Source organism: Zonotrichia leucophrys, chromosome 19 (assembly GCF_028769735.1).
Source record: "Zonotrichia leucophrys gambelii isolate GWCS_2022_RI chromosome 19, RI_Zleu_2.0, whole genome shotgun sequence".
Lineage (NCBI taxonomy): Eukaryota > Metazoa > Chordata > Aves > Passeriformes > Passerellidae > Zonotrichia > Zonotrichia leucophrys.
Window position 1 is genome coordinate 6,311,093 of NC_088188.1, and position 22,295 is coordinate 6,333,387.

A 22,295-nucleotide genomic window follows, 5' to 3' on the forward strand; every position below is an offset into this window, starting at 1 on the left:
ACTGACCAAAAGCTGTTTAGCACGAGGTTAAAGCTGCCAGGAATTTTTCTGGAGTCATCTGGACAAGGCACCCTTTGCTTCCCTCCCAGCAGGATTGGGAATTCCTCAGGGAATTTTCTCTGGGGTGCAGGGAGCAGCATTGCCCAGAGAGGCTTTGGCAGGGAAATAGGGCAGGGAGGATTTGGGATGGGGAACTGTGGATTTGGGAGCTGACGCTTTGGGAAGTGTGTCCCTGGATTTCTCCTGGAGTTTTGTGCATCCCCTGGCAGGCGCCAGCCCCAGAGCCAGGATGGGATGGGAGAGGGAACCCCCAGGACCTGGGAAGGGCTTGGGCAGGATCCCTTGGGCAAGATCCCTTTCCAACCCCTTATCCATGATCCTTTTGCCAGGATCCCTTTCCAGGATCAGTTTTTCAGGATCCCTTTTTCAGGGCTTCTTTTCTAGGATCCCTTTTCTAGGGTGACTTTCCCAGGATCCCTTTCTGGGATCCCTTTTTCCATTATCCCTTTTCCAAGATCCCTCTCCATGTTCCCTTTTTCCAGGATCCCTTTTCCATGTCCCCTTTTCCAGGATCCCTTTTTCCATGATCCTCTCCCATAATCCTTTTTCCATGATCCCTTTTCCAGGATCCCTTTTGCATGTTCCCTTTCCATGTTCCCTTTTCCATGATCCTTTTCCATTATCCTCTCCCATGTTCCCTTTTCCATGTTCCCTTTTCCATGTTCCCTTTTCCATGTTCCCTTTTCCATGATCCTTTTCCATATTTCCTTTTCCATGTTCCCTTTTCCATGATCCTTTTCCAGGATCCCCTTTTCCACATTCTCTTTTTCCATATTCCCTTTTCCATGTGTTCCCTTTTTCCATGTTCTTATTTTCCATGTTCCCTCTTCCATGATGCTTTTCCAAGATCCTTTTCCATATTCCCTTTTCCCATGTTCCCTTTTTCATGATCCTTTCCCAGAATCACTTTTCCATGATCCTTTTCCATATTTCCTTTTCCATATTTCCTTTTCCATGTTCCCTTTTCCATGATTCCCTTTTCCATGTGTTCCCTTTTTCCATGTTCTTATTTTCCATGTTCCCTCTTCCATGATGCTTTTCCAAGATCCTTTTCCATATTCCCTTTTCCCATGTTCCCTTTTCCATGTTCCCTTTTCCATGATCCTCTCCCATAATCCTTTTTCCATGTTCCCTTTTCCAAGATCCTTTTCCACAGCCCATCCCTTTGGATTGAGGCAACACTTCTGGAATCTCACAAACATTTTTCTGCTCTTCTGATTGGATTAAACAACTAAACACTCGTTAGTGACCAAAAAAAACCCAAAAAACCCAAACAAATGAACAACCACCACTCCAAAACCTAAACCAAGAAATTCCCCCATGAATCCTCTGAGAAATCAGTAAAACCTTTGCTGGAATTTCAGTTTTTTAAAGTTAAAATCTTCAAGAGGGAGCATTGGAGGGACCCTCCTGTGCCTGCTGAGGAGCAGGAGCTGCTGGTGGGGTTGGGGACGGGGGAACATTTTAGGAATTCAATTGGTTTGGCCATGAAAAACCCCAATTTCCATCTGTGGCACTGAATTGCTCAGAAGGAGACTTGGGTTTGTTTTAAATATTAATTATTTATTCTAAAAATGCTTGTACAGGTCCAGTGGTTTCAGTGCCATGAAAGGGGCAGCAAATTCCCAATGGAGAAGGGAATTCTGCAGGTGGAGCTTTGGGGTTTTGGCAGCTCTGGCCCCTCTGTGGTCGCTCCTGCCACAGTTTATTGTCCCCTCTGGGACCCTGCTGAAATCAATGCCAGAGCTCAGGGCAGATCCCAGGACTCTCTCTTGTCGGATCTCAAGATCTCAGTCCTGGGATGCCGGGCCTCCGAGAGCACCCTTGGGGGGCTCGGGAGTCCTGGAATGTTGCCAGAAGTGTCTGGTGGCTGGACTTTGATCCTACACAGGAGACGACAAGGATGAGGGCTTCACCAGGGTGAATGGCGAAAAGATTAGCTAATTAGAGGGTGAGAAACAGGGTTTAGGATTTATGTACAGGGGGGTTTGGAGGAGTAAGATGGAGGAATTGGGGTGTGTCCTGTCCTCCTTCTTCTTCCTCTTCTCCTCCATCTTCTTTGGCCACGGTGGCACCTTTGGATTGGTTATTACTGAGAGTACACCGAGTTATAAGAATAGATGGTATTGGGGAAAAATGATAAATATTGTACACGTAACAATGGGTATAAAGATAGGTGACTGTCCGGAGGGCAGCACAGTGTGCTCATGGCTGGCTGCTGAGCAGATCTCTGTTCGGCTGAAAGAAAATCTTTTAGATAAACAATTAATAAACATAAAAACCGAAAGAAGAACTGAAGCCTCTTCTCGTCCTTCGATACGCGGCTGCCCAAGGCCACCTCAGGCCTTTCCAGGCCCCTCAAACAGCCGAGATAACCGGACACTCTCTCAGCAATATTTCCCTGCCTGCTCAGGTTCCCCCTTGCTTTGGGGATATTTTTCTCAATTCTTCTCCCTTTTCAAAGGCAGGGAATTAATTCAGAGGTGAACACAGGAAGATTTCATCCACTGCCAGGAGGAAACATGAATGCTTCTACCTGAGATTCTTTCATTTCTCCTTCAAAACACCTCTCATGTGATGCTTCTCATCATTTTATTGGCCCCTTTCATCTGGAGTTTGGTTCATCTGCAATTTTATCTCGGCTTTTCCACCCTGTCTGCTGGCAGAGCCCAATTGAATCAAGCTTGGGATGAGGATGCCTCTCTGTCCTTTTAAAATCACATTTTTCAATTTGGCCTCCTTCCCCAGGGATTGCTGAGACTCCTCTTGCTGCATATGCTGGGGTCTTACAGGAAAGTTGATTTTTAAAAATTTCTTTTTGGAGGAAGAGATAAAAATCACATTAACTCTGGGATTCCTTTAAATGCCATACTGAAAGGATTATTTCCCTCAGTCTTTTTCACACAGTGAGCAGCTGCAGCCTGGCTCTGATAGTGATATTTAAAATTAATCCAAATTATTCCATCCCAATCAACAAAAATTGGGGATTCCTGGGTTGCCTTTCAAAGGAGGGTGGTGAGAAGCAGATTGGTCCCAGCTCAATGTCTGGTTTGAATGAGCTGCCAGAAAGGAGGAAGAATCTGAGAGGAGAGGAGGTGAGAAAGAATCCCTGAAATCCAAGGGTTTTGTGTTTGGGTGTCTCAGGTGCAGTGTGAGAGCTCCAAACCCAGCAGGGATGGTGGGAACTCAGAAAATTCCCACTCAGAGAAGGCTCCAAGGGCAGATCCTCTTTGGAATGTCCCATATTGGATCAAACTCATCCAAAGTGAATTTTCCAGGTCAGGATGGGAGTCCTGGGCAGAACCTGGGATCAGGAAGGGGTTTTCTATTTTAGGGAAAGGAAATTAATTCTCCTGTGAGTGTCTGGGTGAGCTGCAGGATTTGCAAACACAGGAGGGCTGGCAAGAGACTGGGACCTTCCAATCAGTGCTTCCTGGAAGTGGGAATGAGTTTGGTCTGAAAAACAATCTGTAATATTTATTACAGCTGTGCCAAGAGGTTTGGTGGGTGCCCCCCCTGGGACTGAGGGCAAACCTCTCTGTTTTCAGGGATTTGCTGTCAGAATTCCACCAGGTTATCAGGGATGTTCCCTGGCTCAATGCACTGGAACTTTAATTTCTTTTTGATGTGGAAGTGAGGACTTTGATTCTTAAATGTGGATGTTGTGGCAGAGGAGGAGCTGTTGGGGTTTGTGATCTCACGAGCTGAAGTTGTTTCCCTTTGAGGGCTTTCCTAACTCAATATCAGATATCACAAAAAGCATGATAGGAGTGAATAAAAGGGAAGAAACCCCGTTAGACAAACAGCCCTTAACGGGCTGTGGCTCTGGGGGCGAGTTTGGCAGAATATCCCAGTGCCAGATGCTGGCACAGCCCTGGCTCCCTGCACAGCAGCGTTTCCCAGTGCATTGCTTGGTTTGGGTGTGCTGAGCACACCTGGGAAATGCTGAGTGTGCAGGGAGGGGCTGGGGCTGTGCCTCAGGAGAGCCTGGGAGGGTGCAGGAGGGAAGGAGGCCGTGGGATGGAGGCCGTGGGATGGAGGCCGTGGGATGGAGGCTGTGGGATGGAGGCCGTGGGATGGAGGCTGTGGGATGGAGGCCGTGGGATGGAGGCCGTGGGATGGAGGCCCTGGGATGGAGGCCCTGGGATGGAGGCCCTGGGATGGAGGCCCTGGGATGGAGGCTGTGGGATGGAGGCCGTGGGATGGAGGCTCTGCGATGGAGGCTCTGCGATGGAGGCTGTGGGATGGAGGCTCTGGGATGTTGGCTCTGGGATGGAGGCCCTGGGATGGAGGCCCTGGGATGGAGGCTCTGGGATGTTGGCTCTGGGATGGAGGCTCTGGGATGTTGGCTCTGGGATGGAGGCCCTGGGATGGAGGCCCTGGGATGGAGGCTCTGGGATGTTGGCTCTGAGATGGAGGCTGTGGGATGTTGGCTCTGGGATGGAGGCCGTGGGATGGAGGCCGTGGGATGGAGGCCCTGGGATGGAGCCCCTGGGATGGAGCCCCTGGGATGGAGCCCCTGGGATGTTTGCTCTGGGATGTTTGCTCTGGGATGGAGGCCGTGGGATGGAGGCTCTGGGATGGAGGCTCTGGGATGGAGGCTCTGGGATGGAGGCCGTGGGATGGAGGCTCTGGGATGGAGGCTCTGGGATGGAGGCCGTGGGATGGAGGCCGTGGGATGGAGGCTCTGGGATGGAGGCTCTGGGATGGAGGCTCTGGGATGTTGGCTCTGGGATGGAGGCTGTGGGATGGAGGCTGTGGGATGTTGGCTCTGGGATGGAGGCTGTGGGAATGAGGCTCTGGGATGTTGGCTGTGGGATGGAGGCCCTGGGATGGAGGCTGTGGGATGGAGGCTGTGGGATGTTGGCTCTGGGATGGAGGCTGTGGGATGGAGGCTGTGGGATGGAGGCTCTGGGATGTTGGCTCTGGGATGTTGGCTCTGGGATGGAGGCTGTGGGATGGAGGCTGTGGGATGGAGGCCCTGGGATGGAGGCCCTGGGATGGAGGCTCTGGGAATGAGGCTCTGGGATGGAGGCCCTGGGATGGAGGCTGTGGGATGGAGGCTCTGGGATGGAGGCTCTGGGATGGAGGCTGTGGGATGGAGGCCCTGGGATGGAGCCCCTGGGATGGAGGCTCTGGGATGGAGGCTCTGGGATGGAGGCCCTGGGATGGAGGCTCTGGGATGTTGGCTCTGGGATGGAGGCTCTGGGATGGAGGCTCTGGGATGGAGCTCCTGAGGGATCTGCTTGTGGAGAGCCTGGTTCAAGCATGGCTTAAAGAAAGAGGCCATGAAGGTATTCAGCTAAGGGAAAAAAGCAGCCTTTCCCAGGCTTGATTCTGTAGATAATTAAGGTTCTCAGCCACCTTTTATATAAACAACAAGATTCTCAGACCGTTCTGTCCTTGGCTGCTGCTGGGAACAGACGGCCGGTCTGAGAACAGATATGAAGGTTTTGAGAACCTTTCATATCATGGTGTGAACACTGATCTTGGTTTCAGTAAACTAACTTCAGGTATTGTAAACAAAAGGAGGAGCTGAAGTTTTCTCTACAGCCTGTCAGGAGCTCAGATTTTGCAATATGCATGAACTTAATTAACACGGTTATAAAAAGTGACTGATTGATGAATAAACGGAGTCAGATGCGAAATCAACAAAGGTGGTCGCTCCCTCACTTCGACATCTGCTCATCTCCCACCAGCCTGGGCTCATCCCCTGGGTGCTCCTGGTGCCTCTGCATCCCTCAGGGACAGAACCCAGCTCCTCCTGGGGCTGTTTGCTCTCACTGCTCACCAGCTCACACCCCACACTCCTGACTTTAGTTTTTCTTTTTTTTTTTTTCTTTTTTTTCCCCCCTGGCTTTGTCCTGCGTGCCACAAACAACCAGGAGCAGGGGCTGAACTCCCTGCCCTGCTGGCAGCAGCGTCAGGAGGGCAAAGGTTGGGCTCTGTTTGTTGACTCAGGGCTGTGGTTGCTGTGCAGAACCCTCTCCTTGCTCTCCTTGGTGCCTCCTTGGTGCCCCATTCCACTGGGAATGAGGATGAGGATGAGGATTGGGGTGCCCCACAATGGGTGGATGGGCCTGGAGAGGTTCCTGGTGCCGGTGCTGACAAAGCTGCATGAGCAGCCAGTTTGGAACTGCTTGAAAATGCACAAAATGCCTTTTTTAAAGTGCTGGAAAGTCAGGGGTGGGCTGGATTTGGTTCTCCTCAGCACCTTCAGGGCACCTCTCCCTCCCTCCTGCTCTGCTTTTGTGGCTGTGTCACTCTGGGGGAGCAGGGCAGCTCAGCCCCATGTGGGATTTCCCTCTCTGCTGCTTTTCCAGCCTGGAATATTTTTGTTGCAGAGGTGAACTGACCTTGCTGGCTCCTTGCTGTACCTCAGACTTAGAGATGAGAGGAAAGAACAGGCTCTGGGATGGACCTGGGACAGGCAGAGGGTTAAAGAATAAAGCAGGGATTTATTAAAACCCATCTCTTCAATGGATCCACCTTGGGCAGCACAAGAGCCCAGCCAGGGCTGCACCCAAGATGAACCAAAATGGTCCCAAAATGAACCAAAATGGTCCCAAAATGAACCCAAAATGGTCCCAAAATGAACCCAAGATGAACCAAAATGGTCCCAAAATGAACCAAAATGGTCCCAAAATGAATCCAAGATGAACCAAAATGGTCCCAAAATGAACCCAAGATGAACCAAAATGGTCCCAAAATGCACAATCAGCCAAGAGGCCTCTCACTTTTATCAATTCTGCCCCATTTTCATGTTGGGTTAATTGTCCAATTCCAGCTTTAGGTTATATAAATCTCATCCTTCTTGTTTCTCTCTCTTCAATTCACTCTTTATAGGAATGAAATAAAAGCCTGAGTCCCTCAGAGAGAGAAAAGAATGCAGGGTTTGAATTAGAACCTCTAGAGAAGCTGAAATATATTATGAAGTCAGGCAGACTTGAAGTAGAAGTGTAAGTTTTAGTTTTGAGTAAATAGAAATAGATCTTGAGTGCCTTAGGAGACCGTGTTAGCCAGTAAAAGGCCCTAAAGCCTGGCTGAACTTAGCTCCAGACATAACAAAAACACAGCAGGACATTGCTTGGGTTTCTAGATGGAATAGATAGAACTGTTTGTGTAAATAGATAAAATTATGTATGCAGATTTTAGGTAAGAACACAGATTGTACCATTTACATAAATAGACAATTATATATGTAAGATTTTGTGTGAGAACTGACACTACTTTTGTACATTAGAATTAAGTTCAGATTGGTGCAGAATGTTTTAGAATCATGTTTTTAGCTGATTGGATGATTTATGAATAAAAAGCCCCGGTAATGGGGTGCAGATGATGATGATGAAGAAGAAAAGGAGATAGTGGCTGCTGCTTTTGCTGCTTCTGCTCAAAACATCAGGGCTCTATGCCAGAAAGCTTTTAGCACGGACTTTAATAATTACTCTGAACTCCTTCCATTGATGCAAAAAACAATTTTACTACAACAAATAACTGCTCTTCTCTCTTTGAAGACCCAAGGCCCACAACGACAACCATTGTTTGTATTTTTTGGGGCCTGCATCTTGTCCTTGGTCAAGCTGGAAAAGATTGTTTCGTCTCCTAACCCTGTGAAGGGAACTGAGTAACATATTATATGAAGCTCAGAGCTACACCTAAAGCAGCACAGAATCTGAAAAATATAAAAGTTAAAACCTGGGGCATCACCTGTTTCCCTCATCTGACTTGACTCGCTATGGCTGAAGTGTGAACTGCAGTTTTTGGCCCTGAGCTGTGTTTTTGGGGGAGGACACCCAGCTTTTGGCTCATGTGCAGCACAGCCCTGCAGAGCAGAGCCAAGCCCTGCTGAAGTCACTGGGGCCGTGCTGTTCTCGTGGTCTGTGGATCAGAATGAGTCAGGTTTGAGAAACAATTGCAGGGACCTCCAGCCCTGTGGTGGTGGGGGAGAGCTGCCTTTCATCCACCACAGTAACGTGGAATTTGGGAATTTGTGCGTTCAGGGATGTGCCATTGCACGGGGCGCAGAGAGGCAAAAACATCCCATGGGGGAGTCTTTTGTAAAAACAGTTTTTCTGTGTTGGAAAACATCCCCTCATTGCTTTGGGATTCTTTTTAAAACAGTTGCAAAGAGTTTCTCTGTGGGAAACCATCCCCTCACATCAGGAAAGGGTCTGAGGCCACAGCTGGGCCCTCATCACCCCAAAGCTGATCCCTCCCAGGTTCTTCTTGAGCAACTGTGTGCTGCAGCAGGTGAGCAGAGCTTGGCTGGAGGAGCTGCTCACCGTGAGCTTTATCAGGGAGCTTGAATCCATGCCCTGAGCCCGGGCAGGGGAGTGCCTGAGAGATCAGGAGTGATGGAACACCAGGGGCGATGGAACACCAGAAGTGATGGAATATGGGCTGGGGAGCGGCTGGAAGGAGCAGCACCTGCAAGGGAGGGGTGGCAGCGCTGGCTGGGGATGGGGCACAGGTGGCGATGTCCGGATGGGCCGCAGGGCTGAGGGTGAGGGAGGGCAGCAGGTGCAGGAGCAGCCAGGCTCGGTGTGGCAGGACAGAATGCCAGCATCGCCCGCAGGGGACAGGCGGGGGGACACCCCCGAGGGACCGAACGCCACCAAACCCCGCGGGTGACGAGGCTCCCGCGGGAATCCCTCCCCGGGGATGCCCTCAGGGGCGCCGCCCAGCCCGGCCCCATCCGCGCTGTCCCCGGCGGGGCGTGCGGAGCCCCCGGCCCACGGGGAAGGAAGGACGAGCCAGCCCCGTCCGGCTGCGGCTTCCTCCGCAAGCCCTGCCTCGGTGCACGGTGCCCGCCCCCGGCCCTCCCCCGGCTCTCCCCGCTCCGAGCGCCCCGAGCCGGCCGAGCCGCGCCGCCTCCGGGGGAGCCCCCTGAGCGCAACAGTTCCCCCCGAGCCCGGGGCACCCCCGGGGATCCCTCGGCACCGGGAGGAGGCTGCGCGGAGGAGCCGCCGCCGCCGGGCTGAGGCAGCGCCCGGAGCTGCCCGGAGCTGCCCGGATCCGGCGGTTCTGCCGCTGCCGGCGATGGAGCGGAGCGGAGCGGCCGAGCCGCGGCTCCTCCCGGCCGGGCGCAGCCACCCCAGCCTCCGCCTGAGGGAGCGGAGCCGCCCCGCCGCCGCCGGGCAGCGACCCCTCCGCTGATCCCCCCGAGCCTCCCGGGCATCCTCGGAACCTCCCGAGCCTTTGTGCAGCCCCAGCCCTTTGTGCTGTGCCCCCCCAGGCTCGGCGCCCCCTTGCATGCGGCCCCCGGGCTGCGGGAGCCGCCGGCCATGGGCACCAAGCAGACCAAGGGCTGCCAGCCGGGCAGCGCCGGGGAGAGCCCCCCGGGGCAGCCCCGCAGGAAGGCGGCCCCCAGGGAAAGGGGCGATTTCCTGGCTTCCCTCGTGGCCAAGTCCGGCGAGAAGTTCGGCAAGGGCGCCGGCCCCAGCTTGCCCCCGTACCACCGGAGGATCTGCATGATCCAGGACATGCTGCTGCTGGTCAAGCAGGGCAGGCAGGAGGAAGCCACCGAGCTGCTGAAGAACCTGCGGCAGGTGAGTGAGCACGGGCGGCTTTCTCCGGGGCAAGGGGCTGAGCTGGAGAACGACTGGTGCTGCTTTTGGGGGCAAACAGCGGCCGCGCTCCGCTCCTGCGGCTCTGACTCGCGTGGTGACATTGTGGGGAAGCTGCAGGGTGGTCAGGGTGTCACAGAGGGGGAAATACCCCCAGGGAGGTGCTCGGTGGTGTCCGCAGCCACCAAACGCTGCCGGGTGTGTTTTACCCCCTTCCCTTTTGCCTTGTGGCTCTGGGGTTTGCAGCCTGCTCCAAGTGGTTCCCACTCAACTTTCCAAAAGTTTGGTGTTTCAAGCAGCTCCGGAAAAGCGCCGAGGCAATTGGAGCTGGCAGCTTTTGAGAATCAGCTCTTTTCTTTGCTGGCTCACAAATACCCAGAGCTGGCAGCGTTGCTTCTTTATCTTTTTGGCGCACACAATCGCCTGGTGGAGTTTTGCTGGTGTTGACTGTGGCTGGGAGAAACGAGAATTCCCCACTCCCCACTCTGGGGAAATGGGGAATTAATTGTAGCGAGCCCGAGACCTTTTGCCTTGAAAAATCTGTTTGAGCTGGGCATTAGCTGGGAAGCAACAGGACGGAAAGTTGCTGTGAGCAAACAGAAAAGCAAATTAGCATTTAATCTTTTCCTGCTGATAGGTGCTGATAAAAACACCCGAGTGCTCTGGGCGTTTTCAAGGCTCTGGGGTGCGCAGGGCTTTGAGTTTTCCATGCAAACCTAAAGCAGATCCATCTTCCAGCTCGGGTTTTCTCCCTGGGCTGCTCGGTGTAACCAGTTCTGCCAGCCGGGAAAAGTTGTTCAGATCTCAGCTGGGCACAGGGAGCTGATTTTTTGCCCTATAGTTTGTCCATAGGACTGCTCCAGTCTGGTTTTCTTGGGATTGTTGGGTGCTGTGGTGGTTCGTTTCTTTGGGATTTTGTGTTGGGTTTGGTGTGTGGTTTTGGTTCTTTGGGATTTGTTTGGGGGGCTGCTGGTGTTTTCTGGTTTTCTTTTGGGATTTTGTGTTTGGGGTTTTGTGTGGTTTTTGTTCTTGGATTTGTTTGGGTTGCTGCTGGTGGTTTTCTGGTTTTCTTTTGGGATTTTGTGTTTGGGGGTTGCTGTTGGTGGTTTTCTGGTTTTCTTTTGGGATTTTGTGTTTGGGTTTCGCTGCTAGTGGTTTTCTGGTTTTCTTTTGGGATTTTGTGTTTGGGGTTTGCTGCTGGTGGTTTTCTGGTTTTCTTTTGGGATTTTGTGTTTGGGGGTTGCTGCTGGTGGTTTTCTGGTTTTCTTTTGGGATTTTGTGTTTGGGGGTTGCTGCTGGTGTTTTTTTGCTGATAGCATTTCATCCCCACACCATTTTCTGGTCCTTTTCAATGAGTGGATGTGTTGTTTGGGGCTTGTCCCCATTCAGCCCATTTCCATTTTTCCCTCTGCCCTCCAGGTTTAGGATTATTTTCAGAGCAGCCCAGCTGAGAAATCTGAACTGTGTCGTATGATTTCTGGTTTTTATTATGGAAAACTCTCCCCATTTTCAACTTTGGGATAAAATACTTTTCCTGAGAGGAGCGTGCTGCCTCTCTGGGATTTGGGGGTGGAATTCCTTGGGACAGTGACCTCTCCATTTGGGATCTGTGGGACCATGGGGGCTGAGTTGGGCAGCAGATCAGAGCCCAAATGTTGCACCCTCTCAGCCACGCCAAATCTTTATCGCTGTCACAGCCCATTGGAGCTGGCAGAAGGGCAGGTGCTAATTTTAGAGGGTGTTTATCTCAAACACCTCCCCAAAAAATAAATCTTGGGGCCTGCAAAGTGCCAGGAATCACTGTCACGTTCTCCCTGGCTCCAGGCTGGTTTTTCTCAGGTCTGTCCTCACTCTCTGTGCAGAATGAGGGAGCTGGCATGTGTCACCATGGATGCCCTAATGACAAACCTGACCACGGGGGAACCCTCTCATCTCGCTGGAATTTGGGAAGAAAAAGCTAAAAATTAATCTCAAACTGCTGGGGGAAGCAATGAACCTGTTACAGTCAGGTGCATCTCTGGCACTGAGTGTCTCTGAAGAGCTCTCTCTGATAAAATATATCTTAGAGTGTCAAAACAGAGAACTGTCTGTCCTAGATACCATAATAGACTCCAGGCAGGTTTTTAATGAGGTGATATCAATCCCTGCCTCCAGGGAGGGAGTGTGGGATGCCCCACTGAACAAATCCTGGCTGCTCTGGAGCTTTCCAGCAGCTGCATTTTGGGAGGGGATGGTTCAGGAGGGCTCCAAGGCACCCCTGGGGTTGTTCCCACTCCAGCTGGAACCTTCCAGAGCTCCCTTGGAGTGTCTCAGCCTGAAAGGGAGGATTTGGGGGGAAGGAAAGGGCTGGGTGGATGAGCCCAGTGGGGCAGAGACTTTTCCCTGAGCCATTTTTAGGGTGTCTGTTCTCCATGCAGGTGCTGCTGTAAAACTGGGTGTTTTCCAGCAAAATTGGGGTTTTCCCAGCAAACCCAGTGACCTGGTGCCCAGCTCTCAGCAGAGATTTTTTGAAATCCCAGGCATTTAGGTCACTGGGAGCCTTTCCACTGACTTGAGCTGGCTTTGAAGGCAGCCCAGCGTGCTGCTGAGGGGTGGCTGACAGCATCCCTCCACGATTCCTTTTGGAGCAGGATGAGCCCCTGGCCAGAGCTGAAAATCTTGGTTTTTTGTGCCATAACACCCTGCCCTACCACCCGCTGAAAGACAAGGTCTGGGGGGCTTTTTTTGCCCCCACAAAAGGTGTGTTTGATAATCAGAGCAGGGCTGCAATCCTGTATACAATCCTGTCATTCCAGTCCTATCCTTGGCATCAATGTCCACTGTGGCCTTTGCGTTCCACCCATTTATTTGGAATTTATTTAGAATTTATTTAGAATTTCTCATCCTTCTCTCTCCCCTGAGGTGGCAGCGATGCTGTTTTCCTTACAGGCTCCTGTAAGGATTCATTTGTGTTTCTGGGAATGCCTGGAGGTTGCAAACAACTATAAAATACTGAGATACAAAGTGATTTTTTTGTTGTTGTTGTTGTTTAAAAATATAACAAGCATGAAGAGCAGACAGAGTTTGCTTCCTCAGAGAGGTCAGCAGTGGTCTCTGCTGTGGAGGCAATTCGATCCCACTGCCTGCCCCCAAAATAACCCTCCTGTTATTGCTGCTGCCAGCAGCCATTCCAAAGGGTTTGTGCTCCTCTGGCACAGCCAGGCTAATTTAACATCGAGCTCCTGAGGCACAGAACACTCATTTCTTTTTCCTTCTTTCTGCTCTGGAGCCCAAAATTCAAACTCCCCAAATCCCAACTTTTATATGTGCTCTCCTTGGCCGAGGTGTTTTCCCTCAGGTGCTGCAGGGAGGATGCCTCTGGCATAAATGCAGTGGGAAGACACTGAAATAATTAACATTTGCTTTAGGCTGGTGTTGGGGGTTGCCAGAGGCTCGCTGGTCACCTGGAGGGAGCTGCTGGAAGTGATTCCTGCACGGAATAACTTGGAATTTCTCTGCCATGGAGTGACTTCCCAGGTTTACCTGGCAGCATCTTCTCTGCTTTCCTACAAGGAGATGCTAAAAAATGAATTTATTCAGGGTGTCCAGCACTTGGGACAGGAGAACCCACTCTCAAACCCCTCACACCATCCAGCTGGGAGAATTCCAGCTCCATTTTTCCCAGCTGCAGAGCAGGATAGGTTTGAACATTACAGAGCATGGCAATTTTATTTTTCCTTTTATTTTCTCCCCCATACTGGTGAGTTTCAGTGGTTAAGGCAGCCAAGCGCCGTCAGTATATTAAATTCTGGGAGTGTCTCTCCTGCTGGGGAGAGGATTTGTAAAACAAAGCATGTTTTCCTCCTCCTCCCTGCTGCCAGAGGATCGCTTTTCCCAGGCGAGATGGGGAAGCGCTTCCCAGCCCATTACGTTGCACTCAAGGAATTTGCCATTGGTTACGTGGAGCTTTTGCTGCTCTTCTGGGGCTGGGGGAGAGGGGAGGAGGAAGAGGAGGAGGATGAGGAAGAACCCAGCAGATCTGAGCATCATCTGCACAGGGCAGGTGAGCAGCAGTTGCAGGAATTCAGTGGGGAAAGGGAGGAAAGCAAAGCGTGGCAGTAAATGCCAGGGTGTGCCCAAAGCCAAATGCCAAGGTCCAAGGTGTGGCAGCACTGGCAAGGTGGATTCTGTGCCCTGTGCCAGCCTGGGGTGGGCATTGCCAGGGTGGGGAGGGCCCCAAAATGGGCAAAAACATCCCCAAAAATCCCATCTGGGGGAAAGGGATTGGAGCAAATGCGCTCTGTGCCCACCAAACATTGCAGCCCCTCCTGGCTGGGGCCCTGCCTGGGATCCCTGGGGTTTATCCCACAAAACCTTGGGGTTTATCCCACAAAACCTTGGGGTTTATCCCACAAAACCTTGGGGTTTGTCCCACAAAACCTTGGGGTTCGTCCCACAAAACCTTGAGGGTTACTCCACAAAACCTTGGGGTTTATCCCACAAAACCTTGGGATTTATTCCACAAAACCTTGAGGGTTATCCCACAAAACTTTGGGGTTCGTCCCACAAAACCTTGGGGTTTGTCCCACAAAACCTTGGGGTTTGTCCCACAAAACCTTGGGGTTTATCCCACAAAACCTTGGGGTTTATCCCACAAAACCTTGAGGGTTTATCCCACAAAACCTTGGGGTTTATCCCACAAAACCTTGGGGTTTATCCCACAAAACCTTGGGGTTCATCCCACATAATTTTGAGGTTTACCCCACAAAACCTTGAGTTTATCCCACAAACAGCCCCTGCTGTGGGTGCAGCTGTGCCCCTGCCCCATCCCAAGGGGATTTTCCAGCCAGAGGTTGTGGGGAATGAGACATGACCTGAGCAGCCTGGGAACTGTGTGGCACAGGGATGCTTAATTAATTAATTAATAATTAATATCTTCATTGTAAAAGGGGCTTGACTGGATAATAAAACACCAAAAAAAAAAAAAAGAAAATACTGATAGGGACAGCTCACTTTGGGCTCCTGTGACTTCCTCCTTGAGACACAAGAGAGGGAAAAATGAAAATCTTTGTGGCTGGGCTCAGTGCTTGCCCCTGGCCCTCTGCTCCCCAGCCATGGGCAGCATTCCCATGGAAGCCCCAGGAATGCTGGAGCAGTTTCCCCAAAAATGAGGCCTGGTCCCTTCTCCTGCGTGCTCAGAGCACCAGAGGTGACCCAGCCTGGGCTCTCTGGGGGTCTCTGGGCTCCTCCCAGCCTGTGGCTGCCAGCTGAGGGCAGGGATGAGGAATTTTGCAGGATTTTGGTTGTTTTTCCCCAATTGGGAGCTGCTGGGGCTGAGGGAGGGCCCTGCAGCAGGGCCCCAGAGGGTGGAAGTTGGGTAACCCTGCTCTGAGCGGGGTGGCTTTGGGATGAACCCTCATTTCCTCTGCCTCAAACTGCTGCTGAAACCCCACCAGGGCTCCCCACACACAGTGCCTTTTAACCCTTGGGCTGCTGGAGGCACTGACAGCAAATATCTCTGAGATTTGGGATGTTTCCTGCCCCAAAAAACAGCTTCTGGTGCAAGATGCTCCCTCTCTTTGCCTCTTCCCATCCTTCAGTGGGATTTGCAGGTGGATGTGCAGGCACAGGATTGGATTTAATGATTAATGAACCCCCTGGAAGGTGCCTGCTGCTGCTCCTGCTGGGGGAAATGTGGTTTTGGGGGGAGAGGAAGGCTGGGATGTGATAGAAAGTGAGGGCTGGGCTGGGCTGTGGGCACCTGAACTGAGCATCAGGCCCTGCCTGTGCCCTCATGCAGACACAAACCTCCAAGCTGGCACCAGTTAATGCTTGTTGTCCCCCCCAGCCCCTGTTCAGCACTTTCTCTGCTTATATAATAGCAGGAATGTGTTTTTCCCCACCCCAGGCTCTGCTTTTTTCACACCTGATATGAAATGCAGCAGCTGGGGGCTGCAGACAGCCTGGCACACACCTTTTTTCCCCCTCTATTTTCCTTTTGATCCTGTTTCAGGCTGTGAAAGGCCCGAGTGTGAGGCTGCCTGCTCTCCCTGGCAGTGTGGGTGTGTGGGCACAGCCTCCTGCACATCCCTGGCCTGTGTGGGGGCAGCAATGGGGCTGGTGCACCTGAAATTCAGTGTTTTGGAGCTTCACTTGGGGGATTTGTGGCTGTGGCCTTCTCTTAGCTAAGGGAGGTGGTTATATATTAATATTCATTTCATTCTCCTATACAAGCAATCTGGAATTTTTTTAGTATTCAACATCTTCAGGTCCTGGCCAAATGCCTGATGTGATTTAATGCCTGATTCCATTTCTCTTTCTCTGTGTCTGTGTGTGTCTCAGCCTCCTTCTCCTTCAAATTTTGGAGAAAAGATCACTGCATGGCAAATTTAATCTTGCCTCTAAAAGGAAAAGCAAATTGTCCATTCCATTCCTCTCCAGGCCCAAGGTTTTAGCCCCAATTACTCCTGGCTCTGACCCTGCTGCTGGAGAGCAGGAGCTGCTTGGAGCTTTCCAGCGTTCTCAGATCTTTTCAGGACTCTTTATCTTTCAGATTTGGTGTCTTTCAAAGTCAGAGGCTCTTCCTTTGTGAGAGCTTTGAGCTCTGGGCAGGCAGCAGAGCCCAGGGCAGGGAGCTGCCTTTGCCTCATGCCTTTGGGTATCTCCGTGGATATTTCACTCCTCTTTATATCACAATAATCTCCCCAGAGCCCTGCCTGTCCTGCTTTGCAGAGCAGCACTCGGGTCTGATGTTGATGGGGGAATTTCTTTACGAGATGTTTCCAAAGTGCTTGTTGGAAAACCATGGAGGTTTTCCTCGAGGTCTGCTCCTGCCCAGCCCTGGCTCCTGCTGCTTTCAGTCCCTGGATGTCCCCTTGGCTGTGGGATTGCTTTCTGAGCAGCTTCCCAGCCCAGCTCCTGCTCCCCCTGCTGCTGCCCATTCCCAGCAGTGCTCAGGGGCTGCATTTGGGGGAGATTTCAGCAAGGCAGCAAAGTTAATTCCAGTTGTGTGGGAATGAAGGGTGGTTCAGTAAAGGAGAGGCTGAGGGGGGGCAGGAGGAAGGAGAGCCAGCCTGGAGCAGGAGCAGGGTTTGGGTTTTTTTTTGGAGGATGGGGATTTGTGTGCTGGGTTTTTCAGCTCCTTGCTCTCTGTTTAGGCACAGAAAGTGAGGAAATGGGTGCTGGGGACAGGAGCTGCAGTTCTGAGGGAGCTGCAGCTCTGTTTCCTACCCTCAGCATGCAGAGAACCTTGAATTGAGCAAGCTCTGTCTTTCCCTTCCTCCCACCCCAAGGATAAACTTGGAAAACAGAAACCAAACCCTCCTTGGGCAGTTCCTGTGCCTTCCCCTCTCCTTGTGCAGAGATTCCCTGGTGTCAGAGCACAGGGCTGTGTGCCAGGAGCCCCAGTTTCCATGGCTGGGAAATTCTCTTTTCCTGTCGCAGGGGATGAGCCCTCTCTGGGCTGGGAGCAGATCATTCCTGCCTTGTCCTGCAGGGCTGTTCCTGCCCAAGGCCAGGATCTTGGCACTGCACTGAAATCCCAGCAGGAAAAAAGCAAAAGCTGCTGAGGAAGGAGAGCAGATTTTGGTGGGAAATGGTTGTTTTGGCCAGGGATGTGCTGAGGGTTTTTCATGGGACATCTCTGTCCCCATTCCCACCCTGCTGGGGCTGCTTTGGGATTTGGGGCATCTCCAGCCTCAATCAAAGTGGGATTCAGGAGCTGGGGGGGTTTAGACCTCAATAAAAAAACCCAATTCCCTGCACAGGGATGAACTGAAGCTGCTGCAGCCTCTGCCCCAGGTTTGGTTGGTGTTGAACAAACCCCAGCTCCTGGTTCAGCCTGAGCTCCCCAAAATCAGGGCAGAGCAGCCCAAATCTCTGCAAAACCAGCACTCAAACCTCACCAAACAGCCCCAAAGCCTTGCTTCATCCCAAACCCCTCCATTTATTTCCATTTGGATACAGCTCTCCCCTTTCCAGAAAGGATTTGGGGAAAATCTTGCTCCCAAATATCTCTGTGAGCTTCCTGGGCTTGCAGAGAAACAATTTGGGATGAGAGTGTGAATGATCTACACCCATGATTTACATCCAGCCAAAATCATGCAGGAGTGGATTAAATCTTGATTTAAGCAGCCTTTTTTGTGTGTATGTGGGTTTTTTGGGGTTTTTTTGGGGGGTTTTTTGGGTTTTTTTGTGTGTGTGTGTGGTTAGGATTTTTTTGGGGGTGATTCTATAAGAAAGAGGATGTTTTCCTGTTTGGTTGTAAAAAGCTGCTGCTGCTTGGGTGTAATTGGATACTTCCTTTTCTGAGGAAGGAGCCTGGTGGATCTGGGGACATTTATTGAGGCAGCTGTGTGGCTGGGTGAGGAGTTTTGTGTGGTTTTATTCCGGTGGGAAATGGTGAATTTGGGGTTTGCAGGGTTGATTGATCCTTTTGTGTTTCTGACTCGAGTTACAGGGAAATGAAAGCAAGTTTAAAGAGCACAAAAGTGGTTTTAAATGTTTTTTTTTTGATCAGTTAATACACCCAAAATATGCTGGATAGGAAAGCAGACAAAGTAAATGTCTCCAAATAGATTTTGCATTTAAAACAGGTTGATTCATTAAGTGGAGTGTTAATTGTGCATATGAATTACACTTCTGGTCACCATAATTACAGAGCTTGGTCTCTCAGGTTGAAGTTTTACTTGCAGATTGGAAAATGTGCATTTCTCCTTTGTACTCCTGATTTTTTCATTGAGTTGCTGCAATTCAGTGTTAAACTGGACTAAGTGAATGAAAACCCTTGAAATTGGAACAGAACCTTAAGATCATGGAGTGAAACATTTGAATTAATTGAAATTAAGATGTTTTCTTTGTCCAAACTCTCCCCAAAGCTGTGTTTGCACTTTTTGCTGGTTGTTTTCATCACTGACTTCCCTGAAATCATTGGCAGCCATGTCCTGCCTACCTGGGCTAACAGGAGTTTAAAATTTGTTTAAAATTAAATTTTTTTTTTCAATTTTAAAATTAAAACCTGGCCAGAGGTTGGCATCAAATTGCTGGTTTGAAATCTGGGTGGTTTAAAGTATTCGATGTTTGAAGCTACTTTATACAGCAGCATTAATTGAATTTTAATATCATTGAATTGAATCCTTGGGCAGCTCAGTCATTAATTCTTCCTCAGCAAGTTTGGGCATTTCCTGGTGACTTTGATGAGCCCAAATCCTTTATTTTTGGGTTTCTCTGGAGAGACTGAGCCAGCTGGGAGGATCCCACCTCCAGTTTGGAGGCTCATGCCAAGGTGGATCCTCAAAGGAGCCTCCAAATTCCCTGGTGCCAGACAGGGAGGGAAGGAGCTGTGAAAGCCCTCAAGAGAGATTTTTACCTTCAAGAGAGATTTTTACCTTCAAGAGAGATTTTTACCTTCAAGAGAGATTTTTACCTTCAAGACAGATTTTACCTTCAAGAGAGATTTTACCTTCAAGAGAGATTTTACCTTCAAGAGAGATTTTTACCTTCAAGAGAGATTTTTACCTTCAAGAGAGATTTTACCTTCAAGAAAGATTTTACCTTCCAACCTTCTTCAAATATCAAATAGCAAATCCCAGCCCTGCTCTGCCTGATGGTTCCAAATCTGATGCTGCAAATAAAACCACACAAGCGTGGCAGAAATCATGGGAAAAGCTTCATTTCTTCCCTCCATCCCCAAAACTGACTTTCCTTTGTTGCTATGAGGTTCCCAGCTCCCTGTGGTGTGGGCACAGCACTGATTGAGTCTCAGGATGGGAAATCAGAGACTTTGGAGCCAGCCTGCAATAAATGAGGGAAATTTGCCCTTCTGATGGTCTCCTCCATTCCCTTGCCCGTTTTTCTGAGGTGTTTTGAGAGGAAAGCCTCCTCTCAGCAGCTCCAAAATGGATGTTTTATTGTGTGTGTGCCATTGCCAGGCTGTTTCATGGGCTCAGAGTGCCTGGCCAGCTCTGCTGGGCTGGGTGTGCTGGATTTGGGGGAATTCAGAGCATCCAGCAGGTGTGGAGCTGAGTTTGGGACTTCTGCTTTTCATCCCCTCTCTGGATTGGAGCTGGAACTCTTCACCAAAACCACAGAGTGTCACCAGTGTGGGGGTTCAGAGAGGCTTCAGGCTGGCAGAGGGGAGGTGTGGGTGGGATGTTGGGCAGGAATTGCTCCCTGGCAGGGTGGGCAGGCCCTGGCACAGGTGCCCACAGCAGCTCTGGCTGTTCCATCCCTGGCAGTGCCCAAGGCCAGGCTGGAGCTCTCTGCTCTATGGAAGGTGCCCCTGCCCATGGCAGAGGAGTGGGAATGAGATGAGCTTTAAGGTCCCTTCCAACCCAAAGTCTTTGCACAGATTTGTGGATTTGGGAAGGGGAAATGTGTCTCAGCTGGATGTGCACAAATCTGCTCTCCAGCATCTCCTTTCTCAGTATAAAAATCCTTTCCATGGCATTCTTCTCTCCTGCCTTGCTGCTTTAGAACAAAGGTGGCAGCAGCCCCAGGAGCTGCCAGGACTCCAGGTTTGCCTGGATTTTAGGATGTGAGCATCCCTGTAAGGCCCTGGGTACCTCATAAACAACACCCAGGGGCTGTGGGTGTGCAGCATCCAGGCCTTGCTCCTGCGTGGGGAGCAGCTGCTGGGGCTGTGCCACTTCCAGGCAGGAATTCCTGGCATTTCTTGGCAGGGGAAAACGTCCCAAAGCTGACTTGCCATCCATGGCAGTGGTCATTCCGTGGAAAGGCTGAACTGTAGAACAGGAGCAGCTTTGGGGCTTCCCCTGAGCTCTGCATGCACACCTTGGTTTCCTCTCTGGTTTCCTTCCCACCCCGTTGGTGTCCAGAGGAGGAGGATGGAGATTCTGGCAATGGTGCAGGTGACAGGGCAAGGTTTGGCTGTGATAAACTTCTCCATCCTATTTTAGATGTAAAGCAGTTCTCAGATGGGATGAACTCCCTGAAACGGGGTGAGGAATCTCTGCTTGGGGTGCTTTCATCTCTTGCCCATCAGCTGCTGTTCTCCACCAACACAAAGAAAATTCATCAGCCAAACTCCTCTACTGAAAGAAAATTCATCAGCCAAACTCCTCTCCTGAAAGAAAATTCATCAGCCAAACTCCTCTCCTGAAAGAAAATTCATCAGCCAAACTCCTCTCCTGAAAGAAAATTCATCAGCCAAACTCTTCTCCTGAAAGAAAATAAATCAGCCAAACTCTTCTCCTGAAATATCATTTTTTTAAAAAGACCTTTTAGTTTTGCCTCATCGCATAAATCAACTTTACTTTCCACGAGGACCTGTGTTTGTTTGTGTGCCCTCCCTTTGGAAGAGGGCAAAAATCCAGGAGCCTGGAATATTCCCAAAGGCAGGGGCAGAGTGCCATTCCCACAGGCTGAGATCATCCCACTGATTGGGAATGACATTGTGCAAAATCCTGGTGGGACCCAGAGCTGACCAAACTCCTCTGGCTGTTCCAGCTCTGACTGAGCCATCCCAGAACCTGCAGGGAAATGCTGGAATCCCCATCCATGGAGGGGTTTATGGGATGTGGGGACACGGTTTTGTGGTGGGTTAGTGGTCAGATTTGAGCTTTTCCACCCTAAATAATTCCAGGATTCTCTATCAGGGAAAAGCTTCTCTGCTCCTCGTTTTTCAGAGGGAATGGAGGAGCAGAAGGGCTGAGCATCCCTCTGGCAAAGGGAATTCCCAAGAACAGGAATGAAGTGCACAGAAGTGGCAGGGCTTGGGAGCAGCTGCTCCTTATCTCTTCCTGAGCAGGCACATCAGGGAAGATAAAGCAAAAAGGGAAAAGATAACACAGATTGAGTCAGCCTGCCTCTCAGAGGGAGCTTTTTCCAACCTATTTACTTGTCACTGGTGATTTTAGCTCAGCCTGTGGGTCTTCAGAGAAAATCAAGGGTTTTTTAATTCCTGTTTCATGCCTTGCAAAAGGGAATCTTTCTTCCAGCCATGAATTTCTGGCATTTCTTGGCACTGGGGGAAGGTCCCAAGGGCGGGTTTGGTGTCACTGTGTGCTAAATGTCACCCCACATCTGTGTGTGTGAGGCTGGAGGTGTCTGATCCACCACCCACCAGTGGCTCCTCCACTTTCAAACCAGCTCAGGGCCTGTGTTAGTCATGTTTTAATGATATTGGAATCAGCTGCTCGTGGCTGTGTGAGGAATTCCAGCCCAGGGCTGGGGATGGAGCAGGGAAGGGGAGGCTCAGCACAATGAGCTCATCCTGCCTTTCCTCCTGCTCAGCTCATCGGGTTTCAGGATTATTCAGTGGTTGGAGCTGGGAAACGAGATTGAGGATTTGCTGCCATGTCCTGAAACTTTCTGGGGTTCCTCTTCCTCTGCTGTGAACTTCAGGAGGAGCTGCTGGTGTGGAAAATATCAGTGCTGGCTGCTTTGGAGTTGGAAAATCAGTGTTTTGGGCTTGCAACGGCAGCACTGGGAGCAGGAGCTGCGAGACTTTGTTGTGGCACTGTGAGAATGTCCTGTGGCTTCCATTGGATCCAGTTGAGTGCCCCAGGAAGGCTCAGGGAAGCAGGAGGGATTAGCAGGGTGCTCTGTTACCCCTGGCATCCCAGGCTTCTCCCTGGGGACGCTTCTGGGCTGGTGACACATTGTAGGGAACATCCCAGGCCATGGAGACAGGGATGCTTGGCTGATGTTGCTGCTCTGGAGCTGCTCCCT

At 50.9% G+C, this 22,295-nt stretch overlaps 1 protein-coding gene across 1 annotated transcript in view; it reads left to right on the forward strand.

Moving 5' to 3' along the window:
- Positions 1-8,794: 8,794 nt before the first annotated feature.
- LRRC75A (leucine rich repeat containing 75A) overlaps positions 8,795-22,295 on the forward strand; it is a 60,498-nt gene continuing 46,997 nt past the window's right edge. Inside the window, exon 1 of the mRNA XM_064729430.1 lies at positions 8,795-9,608. Within this exon, the coding sequence (XP_064585500.1) occupies positions 9,345-9,608 (264 nt within the window). The 5' untranslated portion in view covers positions 8,795-9,344. The remainder of the gene's footprint in view (positions 9,609-22,295) is intronic.